This window comes from Silurus aristotelis, assembly GCF_946808225.1.
Source record: "Silurus aristotelis genome assembly, chromosome: 27".
NCBI lineage: Eukaryota > Metazoa > Chordata > Actinopteri > Siluriformes > Siluridae > Silurus > Silurus aristotelis.
Window position 1 is genome coordinate 12,270,911 of NC_139600.1, and position 12,669 is coordinate 12,283,579.

Genomic DNA, 12,669 nt, shown 5'->3' on the forward strand with positions numbered 1-12,669 from the left:
TGGGTTTTTTCCCCCCATTCAACAGTGCACAGGACATTTACAATAATAATTTTAGGGAGCTAATGACTTGTTCAGGAAAGCAGAAATGGTAATGTTTTAACTAAGGGTGGAGCCCGATGCCACTGTATGCATTTGTTTAGTCTAAATATCCCTGTCTGTATTTGGATCTAAACTTTAAATTGCCTGGTTGGTACACACTAGAAAAAAAACAGCGAGGTAGAAATAGCAGCAATGTCAATAGGAATGTTTTTCCAATCCCACTTGTACACAGTTATTCATTTTGTTAGTAGCTGCCTTACATTATTTTGATCTAATTATTTGGTTGTGTTTCACAAAATATAGTCTGCATTAACGTAAAAACCTCCCACTCTGACTTTCCCAGTCCTGATGCGAAAATCTGTTTAATTCATACATTGTGTTCATACATGTTTACATCTCATGCTAGTTCTCATTGTCTTATTATGCTAAATAATCTAATGCTTTGCACCATATAGACACAAAGCTTTTGGAGGGTGCATGTGGAGATTTGTGCTCATTTAGCAATAATTTAGGTAATGATTTAGAGTAAGCTGAGGAGGCCTGAGTTGCAATCAGTGTTCCAGTTCATCTCAAAGGTGTTGAGGTCAGGTCACCTCAAGATTGCATTTACATTTATATTTATGGTATTTGGCAGATGTCCTCGTCCAGGGTGACTTACAGCTATCTCAGGTATACACCCTGATGAGCCAAGTCTCAAATCAAGCACCAGAATCCGCCATGATGCACACACCCGGCAATTAAAACCATCCGTGTGGAAACATAGCCAAATCAAAGTTCCGTTTGGTGTCTTTATGATTTGCATAATTTAAAACACCATAATTACTTTTACATTTACAAGAAGGGTACATATTTGTCCATGTTGATTAGAGGATTAAAAACTTGAAAAGTATTAATTTAAGGTACATTTACAACAGATGAAAATGTATGATAAGTTGTGATTAATCACATGTTAACTCATGATAATCATGCATTTAATCAATTTAAGTCGTTAAAAAAAAATAATTTAACCAAAGGTAGTAACAGGATATAATTTATTAATTATATTGGTTAACTTATTTGCACTATTTTTAACTACCACTTTATCATTATAAATTATCATTATAAAAATATATTTTCTCAAATATTTAATATTTTCTCTTATTTTATATTCATAGCCCCTGACAAGCCTAATAGGTTTACATATGACTGCAAGTTGTATATTTTTTGTTTGTGACAGATAAAAAATCTTGAATCTTGAATCTAGAGTCTCCATGAGGAATAGTAGTTCTGTGAATACATCAGATAAAGAGAAAATGTACTTCCTCCAACTGAGACAGTTTATTGCCATTTCCGGGTCACTGAAAAAGCATTCAAATAGGATCTTATTGACTAGCTCTACCAGACTCTTCTGAAGAAAATGATTCTGCCATTTCCCCCTACTTCATAGGGGAGCTCCCACTGTAGTTGGTGTGGGAGCCAAAAGAGTGCCATTGCCCATTTCCTGTCATCTCATCACAACTCAAAAGAGAGCTGGGGACCTAGATGTTTCATGTCTCCCAAGAGGCCTTATTTCTCAATAATTCAAACGACTATGAAGAAGTCCAATGAAAAAGGCAGTATGTTTATTTTTGCCATCTGTTTAAAAAAAAGGCCTGCTGCGACAAGGAGATCTGTATAACATGAAATCGAATCTGAGGCAGAGAGGAGGAAATGCACATGCGATGCTCATACGCAGTAAACGTCTTTCTGTCTCTCTGACACACACACACACACACACACACACACACACACACACACACACACACACACACACACACACACACACACACACACACACACAGCACTCTAAAACATACATATGTGATTCAAGGTGGAGAAACACAGTTTGTTTGGGAATTGTCCAAAGGAAATAGGAGCCTGATTCCAGAGCCGTTTGTTGGCAGAAGCGGAGGAAACCCAGGAAGATCTTGGGTCAGCGCAACTGGGTAGACAGTGCACCTTGCTGGGCCAACAAGCTGCTGACCATCACATCACACTCTAGCAGACTGCTTTATGCTGTTACGGTTGGCGCTGTTACTCAAAATTCACAGATCTCTTGCGAAATGCGCTCCAACGTTCTGCTCCACTTCTGCGCCTCCCACAGCGACATGCTTCGCGTTTCAAAATACTCGATGCTAATAGAGCACCGATTTACCCCAAACATCTTTTTTAGTTTTTTTTCTTGAATGTAGCCAAATGTCAGCTCATGCTGTGACTGTATAGCACTCGTTTGATTTGTTTGCTAGCACTGAGAAGTTAATACAGTGCGCTTATGTTTTAGCATGCCCTGCTCCCATGGCAGATGGAGGTGCCAGCCTTGAGGTCTTGAGCCAGGAACTCTAAATTAAATGGAAGAAGACTGTAGCATCTTTTTGAACTCTTTTTTTGCATATACTTTAGAGGACAGAAGAGTAGAGCAAGAAATGAGGAGACAAGACCCAGTGAGCCAGAACAGACTAGGGACTAAAACTCAATGACATTGAGAATATTTGACCTACATAGCAAACCGGTAGATGCCTGTCTGCACATACAGAGAGAGAAAAACCAGACCAGAACTAGAATAACTACCGAGAGATAGTGTGTGTACTCTGTGTGTAGTGTGTGTACTGTGTAGTTAAAACCCAGACCCTTCATTTGTATCCTGTTTGTATCCTTCCAGTGGTCATTACTGGAAAGGTTTCATACGTTTAGTCATGCTCAGTGCTTTCATTAACTTTCATCATTAGCTTTCAGATCAAAGACATGAAATATCTTGAAATGCTCGGTAATGTTTTTTTTCTGCCTAATACAATACCTTTGTTTTGCAGGTAGAGTGCTGACTAAACAGAAGTACAGCTTGCGTCTGTCTAATACTATCTGTTTACATATAATAAATGAGTTTGAATATTTGGAGTGAATCCACATCACTGGATTTAAAAAAAAAAACCCTGGAAGCAAAACGAATCACATACAGCGATGCTAAATTACGCATTCAACTCCAGTATCGTTATATTGAAATATTTATGCTAATATTGGACTCAATGCATAATACAGTTTAGTTTTCTAACAAAGTTGCAAGTTGCAACCAACACTTAGAAAATGATGGTTGTTCATGAATGATTCGTTCATCTTGAAGGAGTCTTTCATGTGACTCAGAAGAATGAGTCATCTAAAAGAGTGATTCGTTCATTTCCTAAGTCATGTACAGGAAACAGGATTGAGTGGTTCAACTCTCAAGTCCGAATCATTCCTTCTTTTATCTTGTGATTCTTCCTATCAATACACTCCGCTTGGTTATTGAACGATCTGTGATGCATGCAGTGGTGTTGACGGCTGTGTTACTATCAAAGCTGCAGCTCTGGAACCGGATCTGTCTGAGCAGAGTGTAGAGGTGTGAAGGTGACAGAGTTGGACAGACTGAAAGACTTTAGCGCTACTGCATTGTGCCCTTTAGGTGGAGATGACGCAAATAATAGTGGCACTATTGGCTGGTAGATGAATGGTGTTCTATGTTCAAAATGTACAAAGAAATTGCCTTATTGAAAATCATTCAGCACGTCAATGAGAGAAAAGCTGAAGAGCATTTAATAGTTAATATAATGATCAATATGCAACTCATTTTTTTCCTTTAAAGAAAAGTTCAATTCAAAGTATGTTATTTAAATATGGTTGAGACGAGAACTATCTTTTTTAATTCAAATGATCTTACCATTTAACACGAGCCATGACAAGTCCCTGGAGTAGGAGAACATGTAAGGTAAACGGTCACATCAACACTGACCTGCAAATTGCATGTTTAAATTACCCCAGGAGTCAATGGATTGCAAACCAAGGCTGTACCTATACAGCCAGGGGGGGAATTGAGTCTATGGCCAAATTGGTCTAGACATCAGAATTGCTAGAGTCATGTTGCAAGCTATTGACCTGTACCCCAACACACACACACACACACACACACACACACACACACACACACACACACACACACACACACACACACACCCTGCTCATAGCTAGGCCATCAGAAGCACACTCAGCCACGTGTGAAATGAACCTGACATTCACAGTCACAGGATCACTGCAAACGATGGAGGTAAAGGAAAAAATATGCCACGCTTGAAATTTGCAAGAAACCCCACAACGTAACTTTCACACCCCAAGAAGTTCTGGCTACTATCTGTGTGGAGTTATTCTGACATAGTTCCTTTTCCATTACCAAAAACAAGAAGCTAGAGGATTGGTATACTAAAGGATAAATATACTGTGAAATGTGTCCATGATGCCCCATGCTCCTGTCCTCGTGATCTCGACCTCACGCCTTGTGCACCAGGATATTCTCAGAATCTACCTTTGTGAATATTGGTGTCTAGCTGGGATGAATTGGATATTTATCACTCATATTCTTTACCAAGTTTTAATCACAATAGATCCCGAGTACACGTGGCAACACTGAATGAAAAAAGGAACACAGCTTGTACATGACCCTTGAGCAACACCGTTTTAACCAATTACTTTGTTGCTTTTACCAGTAGGTTTCGATTTGGCTATGGATACATTATCCAGCAATTAGTTCAAACATCCATCCATGTAATATAATACTGTATAAACGATCTACAAATGCAAAGGATCTCAATAGAGAACTAAAATGTAGAACCTTCTAGATTGCTTTTTAGTGCCGGAGTTGTTCTGTAAACTTAACAAATATTAATCATGCTATTTGTTTTACGATTTTATGAATTGATTTTAATAAAGGCTGCCAATAATAGTGGAGCTGAGAGTGCCTATGTGTAAACCTGAAAGTAAACTTCACTTACAAGGTCCACATAAGAGCACAAAAACAGGAGTTGTCAGTTAACCAAGCATCTGTGCATGTAATTGAATATGCCAAAGTGTTCAACTAGAAACTGGGAACAAGTTTGTGCTTTTGGGAAGAGTGGCATTTGAGCACACGGAGAACACACAGGCTTTCATTCCCAGGGAGCAACTACAGGGTTTGTGCTTGTGCAATATGGATGTTTTGCCTCACAACAGTTTGTAGTAGACTAAATAGCTGCTACTTATTCCATCAAGAAAGTAACTCATGCACAGTAAACGCAAGAGAGGCCCGTGGCTGACTGGCCACAGTCACTTCCCATATCACTTTCGCTGCACTCTTCATAACATCTCCGTGAATTGCACACTAAGATGACCTAGTTCGTTTGGCTTGTCTGATTGCAGATCTTGCAGATTAACCAACCACAGTAACATAAAGAAATTGAGCTGGCACCATTCCTGCTCATTGTTTAAGCTTTAAAGCAGTCCTTTCAATGTCCCCCATTATTTTATATATATATATATATATATATATATATATATATATATATATATATATATATATATATATATATATATACACCTTAATAGAAATGTAACAGTTCCATCTTGCCACTAGGATTTCGCATGCAGAAGTGCATGAGCAGTATGCAATCCTGCGAATGTTTGGAAAGGGAATGTGTCTGATCTACACAACCTTTAATTTAGCGCCATACTCAACAACATTGGCATTCCTCAAATAATCCTCATTCCTAAAGCTAAACCATACATGTGCGAGAAATTAGAAGGTTTGCATGTCATGTGGGGAAAAAAGATCCAAAGGCACACAGGATTCTCAAGTCTGATATCCCAAAATGTGTGAAACCCTTCAGAATTTATTCCTCTATGTCTGGATTTGCACTGTCTTCGTAGATTGAAATGATGGTGTGGATATGGTTTTCTTTCCTGATCTAGCCACTGATTTGATATGTCTCATCATCTGACACTTTTGCACTTTTAGAAACAGGGTTCACTCTGGGTTCTTTGGAAGGTAAAGGGGCTGGTGTTTAAGAAGCTTTGGAATCGATGCCTTTTCTGTTTGATCCCTCTAAACAAACCTTGACTAGAGAGAGGTGGCCACACTTACTTCAGTATGCTGGTTTGTTTCTACAACAACAAGGTTTTAGAAAAGAAACTTTCCTGCAAAACGACAAGACGTGAGGCATGTTTCAATTATGCAATAAAGGTTTTCTAGGCTGCTGAGCAACAATTCCAAGTGGTGTGTCCCCCCACGCTAATTTGAATTCTGGTAATGCCAAAGCCATCCGTGGCTGTGAGTCTAAGGGAGCAAAATTGGCCAGGCTCTCCCCTATCAATCACAGTGACACTAGCCAATCAAGCATGCAGTTGGGGGCGGTTAGTGCTTTCTTCTAAGTATGTTATGCAGCCCCCCGAGGTTGCATGAGCGGCGGGTAAAAAAAGATGAGGACGGCTGCCCTGTTATGCCTCAAAGGAAGCACCCGGTAGCCTCAGTCCACCCAGATTCATAGCTGTTGTGTGACAAGGGAGAGCTGCCTGATGGGTGATAACTTGCCTGACTAAATTAGCGGGGAAAATCCAATAAAAGCAATTAATTCATCAGCTTTAGTAATCCTTTTCTATTCCAACACTGGAGTGACAGAAAACACCTCGGATGGATGGGTAATGGGAACAGAAGAACAAATAAAACTCCACATTGACAGTTCCCTCAAGGTCAGGCTCAAACTAGGGATCGGGGAGATGTGAGGCAGCAGCCTTTCCAGCTGTGCCACCATGCCTTCCCCATTAAAAGCCTAAAAGTCTAGGCTTCAAAGATACCTCCTCCACAAGTGGACTCATGCTGCCATTGGTTCTATAAAATGCAAATCTTAATAAAAAAAAAAAACACGCCTTTACAATTTTGAAAGGTTGTGCAAACAGCCTTCGTTTGATTCCGAAACCCCTCGCTGTACCTCTTCCTAGACTGGAGCTGAAGTTCTCTAAACAAAGGTTTCACTCTCATCCTATGCAGCTTGGATTGCTTCTTCGTGCAGTATTTGTATTCAGCGCTCAAATCCCTCACTATGGTTGAATCAATAAACAATCGGAAAAAGGCTCGCGCCATCTCACTACAAAGAGAATCCCAAATCAGACGGCCCGGGCTCGCCATCATCAACCACCCTTGAGCATGGCAGTGCGGTGTTGCGAATATACATAAATAGATGCATTAGCCCGTATAAAACAAGATACTCTGGGGCTTTTTCTTTACAATACAGCGAAAAACATGGGTGTGTTTAGTCAGGCTAAAGAGAAAGAAGAATGTTTCACAAAGCTGTATAAGCTGCTCGGAAGGCATTCCCCGATTTTAAAGCAGTTTTGATGTAGAATATGCAATCTTTCATCTTTTACTTCAGTGTTTGGTGGGTGTGTGGTTTGGTGGGCTCATTGTCTAGTATATTTAGCAGGAGCTGGTTAAGGGGAACTCTAGTATGGGGGTGTCAGTTTGGCACATGTGGTTGCAGTTGTTAAAAAAACACAAGCCGAAAAGGTCAGGACGATCGAAAATCTTTCTGTGGAGTGCAGATGGGATTCTACATCCTTGCACAAATTATACCCCCCACCACCAACACCACCACACACACATATTTGCAAAATCTTGTCAGCATGAATAACCCGGCTTCTGCATGCAAAGATGTTTTTTGAATGGATGTCCACTGAGACAATTGAGTCTTGTGGAGCCACTCTGTCCTGACTGTGAAACCCCCAAACCACCCCCCAGGTTACAATTTGACCTGAACAATTAAGCAACGACAGATTTCATCTTAAAAATGTCGAACTTCATTCTTTGAGTTCTTTGAGTTGCCACAGGAAGGTTTCCATTTATGACTATGAGAAATTTGGCTAAAGATTTACTCAGTGATTCTGTATTTATAATTTGTATTTGTGTTTTATTATTTCCAGCATTTGTAACATGGTTTATTTTCATTTTTCGTTAAAAGCACCACAACCTTTATTGGTTCAAATCCTATTATCTGAGATTTGGACTTACAAGAAAAGTGAAACGGGGGAAACCCCCCACCAAAAAAACAACAACAAGTAATTAGGACAGCACAAAGGGATATCGTCAATTTGTCATAAGGCTCTGGGGAAAATCACTTGGGACTCGTGTGTGGTTTATTTGACTCGAGCAATCACCTTGAAAAATTACGACTATACAATAGGGTCATTAGGAAGGAACACATTTTCTATGTTAAATAATCGTTTTCCCATGACATAGAACGGATCTAAAAATAATAATAATAATAGTAATAATAATAAAAAAGAAATCAACTGCAGATACTTTGAGCGAGATATTTTGTCACAATCTGATGACCCTCTAAGTAAAGACTGAACTGACACATACTTACATACATAAACAATTTTCATGGCATGTATAATTCATCAGAGAGATTCTAAACCTCGAAACGAGCACAATCAATTTTCCAGTCGCCAGGAAATTAATTACAGAATGAATATTTCAAAGTGTTGCACAAGATCACGAGCAGAGAGATGATGAGCTGATGTGCAGGACGAGCCGCTTATTACTTCCATTCTTCTGCAAGCCAGCTGCTGATGAGAGACTCGCACTGGCCACATGATTAAACACCATTTTTTTTGCTGATTTACTGATTTTTCAACACGATTTCAAATTTAGACCGCAATCCATATTCTTTCCTGAGAAGAGTTTCCTTTTTCTTTTGAATATACTGTTATACTGTGCATGTGAGGCTTGAAATGTGCACGTATTTACTTTTATAAAAAAGTCTTATAAAGCTTTAAAACTATGAGCCATACGGGACATAATTAGAGGACTGACATGAATGAAAGGATTATTGTTCAAATTCGAAACAAAATTATACTGTAAAAAAAAAAAAAGGGTAATAAACTATTTCCAAGACGTCACATGGTAATGACAGAACTCACTGTGGCGCATCTACACAAGCACACACAAGTCAGTATGCAAATTCCAGACGCATTTGTGTGCATACATTATTTTCTCTTTTTTTGTACCTGCAACCTTTTTTACACCTGAAGTAAGAACTACCAAACAGGATCTGCTGTCCAACTTAGACTACAGAAGGAAAGGATGTGCTTCAGAGGCTACTCACAGTCGCTCCGTGTTCCTCGGGATGTTCCTGGGAATGCTCTTGAGCCCCAGGTTGTGGCAGTCCACGGTGGTGCCGCTGCAGGTGCACAGAGCCGGGCACGCGGTGGCACTGTGGGCGAACAGGGTGCCACACAGGAGCAGCGCCCACTTCCATGCCCTATAGCCTCTCATGGGCATGACTGATCCACAGCTCCGTAAACTCCTTTTACTGCTTTTCATGAGATGTTCTTTTTCGCCCCTGTTTACAAACCTGCTACTACTGCTGCAGAAGTCCTTCTGCTGAACGCAAAGCTGACACAACGTGTGGGAGAAAGAGGATAGAAAAAAAAAAAAAAAAAAAAAAGGTAGAAAAGGTAACAGTGCTTCTTTTTCTTTTCTTTTTTTCGTCTTCACAAGCCCAAGAAATGCGACTTAGATCAGTCTAGTCCTGTTTTGATTGTTTTGTGGAGGGGGGGGGGGGGGGGGGAAACACATGCAAAAAAAAAAAACAAAGAAAAAAAAAACAAAAAAAAAAACCCAAGCAGCTTGTCCTCTTCTGTCGTGCTTGACTTCCTAAAGAAAACTCTCTCTCTCTTTCTCTTTCTGTCTCCAGTCTCTCTGTGCCTAGCTTCTACGTCTGCTTCCCTCCCACTCCAGCACTCCTCTGGCTGCCTACACAGAGGGGAACAGAGGAACACCAAAGAGAAAATAAAGCACTCTCTCTCTCACTCTCTCTCTCTTACACACACATATACACACACAGCAGTCATCCATCACAAAGATCTACAAATAGCAGCTCGCAGGCTCCTCCTATATCCCCTCCCCTCCGTCCAGTGTTCCTTCCCCCAATCCTGAACGCACCACAGTCACCCCCCTACGATCTCTCAGGAGTCCCAGTGCAGCTCTGGCCATACGCTCGCACGCATGCAAGGGTGGACGATTCACGGCGTACCCCCCGTCCCAACCCTCTGACCCTGATGAAAGATACGAAGGGGGACGTTGGTCATTTCAGTGCGTAAACTCCCTCGAAAACACTGGAGACCAAGAAGGTGCTTGGATACATTACAAAGAACAAGATAGAGAGAGTCAGTGGGTCAAACCTGAAGTGAATATAGAAAGACATAAACTCACTTCTAGTTGCTCACTATTTATACATGAGAGAGAATGTGTTTGAGCACTGAGCATCCGTAGAGCTGAAAGAACCTCTTGGTTCATGAAGTTTTAAAATATTATACTCATTATTTCAATTCAAACACAAATATCTGCACTATTTCATCGAAAAAACCACTGAGCATTTCTCACAGCGTCTCAGAAAGACTCCTCTGGCTTGCTCATTAGGATACAAGCATATAGGACCGAGAGAACACATTAGGTCTAAGCTATTGTATTTAGTTTTAGCTACTGAGGTTTGGATTCAAATGTTGATGAGCAGTCCATGAGGCTAAGAACTGGAAGAATCGAGTCTAACGGCTTTTGTAATGCTGGCCTACGATTTCTACTAAGTACGCTTCGAGGACCCCTTGGGTGTCCCCAGAACCTTAAAAAAGAAACAAAAAGCAATCGAAAGCCAGTACGTTATTAGTTATCACTCATTGCACAATGGTAACCCGAGGTGCTCTGAATAAATGAGCAGACAGTGACGGATTGCTGTTTTATACTTTTAGTAAAACTTTTTTTTTCTTCTCAAAGCATTAATGATCCTTTAATGACACTAAGGGTTTTTCCTGGTATTAGCATCAGTATCCAGAAAGTAAAAATTCACCACATTGTTTTCATAAGCTGCAAAGATGAACTTCAGAGCCCTTTTTTTCAGGATCGGACCAAAAAAAAAAACGTGTCGGTGATAGCCTAAACAGACCTGCCAGAGAGAGGAGCTTAAGCGTGTCAGCTCTGGTGTGGAGCCTAAAGAGGACGGTGAGAAGGAGCAAACATCACGAACGCCGCACATTAATCAAAAGACTTGGGGGAGTTCCTTTCACTTCCCTTCAGATTCGGACCAGACACACAGCAGGTGATGGTGTATTATTACTTTTATTGTGCTGTCCTGCTAAACAGGATGACACACAGGAAAGAAAAAAAACAGTTGTCAAAGAACAATAGGTGGCGTCTGATTACAAAACGTACGTCGGATCAAATTAGATTTGATCTGCATTATCCCTTACATCTAAATACAGTACATGGATGATTTTTTGGGGGTACATATAATATGATCTTTGAACATAGAATATTATCCTATTATATTTTTTTCATCTTCAGGTGAGCGATTTATCCGGGTCTGTTTCCGGGAGATGTTGTGCATCTCTATATTGACCTTATTATCAGGAGGCAGGGGGAAACTAGAGTACCGTGAGGAAACCCACCTACAGGAACTTAATACAGACAAGTAACACAAGCTCAGGATCAGTTCGATTTGAAAGTAAGCAATCGATCCCAGTGGAACACAGACTATATATATATATATATATATATATATATATATATATATATATATATATATATATATATATATATAGGATGATAAGAGTAATAAAAAGTTTAAAAGTAATAAAAGGATGTGCATCGAAATAAAAATGTGTGCTGTGCAATGTCTAATTTGATATCATATTTGCATCGGTAAAAATTTTTTTATTTAAATCTAATGATTACTTGTTACGCTATACTTTTAATATTTGAAAAATGAGCAATTATTTGTGATCAGTATTTGATATGTGGATTGATTTCTCCTCACTAAACTGTTTCTCGAGCGCGTTTTCTCAGCACCGCTGCTGAGTCACATAGAATACAGATTTACATGGCAGAGGTAGAGCTGTGACTTCAAAAAAACAGAACAGAAAAACGTCTGGTTTTATTTAGTCTTTTTTCTTTTCTTTTTCGGCAGAAGTCAGAAGGCACCTGAGTCGATATATGATTTGCTGTCTGTCTGAAGAAATAAAAGTGAACTATTTCTACCATAACGAATCGCATCTCATTGAATTAAATCAAATCGAATTAAAAATTCAATCTCTTCATACCAGAAAACAACACAGAATACCACCAATCTCTCAATATTGTACACATTTACACCCTTTTACAAATATGAATAACAGATCTGACCCAATCCTCCTTTGCAGCATGTCTTCCACACACAATACGCACTTTATCCTTGCACACACTTCTTGCCTTTGCACTATTCAAACTTTCTAAATGTGTCATTTGTCTTGTGTTTAACTTTCCCCCTTATGTCCTCATCATTTCTCTTACAGACTGCTGGAGGATTTACAGAGTAAGAATTTCATTGTATGGTATAACAGATTGTTTCCTGTTCATATAACAAGACGTTTTGAATTTTAAAAAAGTCCTTATTCGGGTTCAAATTCGCAACCGCTCCAGTCATAGACACGAGAACATAACGATCTTGTGAAACCGGCCCTAATGATCGAACGCGGTGACGTACAAACCGCCGTGTTTAACCGCAGTGAGCCTTACGGAGCTAATCATGCTACTGTTTTCTTTCTTCAGTAAATAGCAGGTTCTGCTCGTGGTTCTTCTTACTTTTTTTTTTTTTTTTTTTTTTTTTTGCACATTTACTAGTTTCCAGTAAATATTGTAGCTTTAGTGCTGAAAAATGGGGGCAACGATCACGTCTGGGCTGATCACAGGCCAAACGCTTACTTTTATGCAAAATATATATATATATATATATATATATATATATATAT

At 39.6% G+C, this 12,669-nt stretch overlaps 1 protein-coding gene across 4 annotated transcripts in view; it reads right to left on the reverse strand.

Annotated features, from left to right (window-relative positions):
• The window catches only part of slit1a (slit homolog 1a), a 90,863-nt gene extending 81,131 nt beyond the window's left edge, over positions 1–9,732 (reverse strand). For all 4 annotated transcript variants that reach the window (XM_083532687.1, XM_083532685.1, XM_083532686.1 and 1 more), the window contains exon 1: positions 8,994–9,732. In XM_083532687.1, coding sequence (XP_083388813.1) covers positions 8,994–9,211 — 218 coding nt within the window. In that variant the 5' untranslated portion in view covers positions 9,212–9,732. The remainder of the gene's footprint in view (positions 1–8,993) is intronic.
• Positions 9,733–12,669: the final 2,937 nt, after the last annotated feature.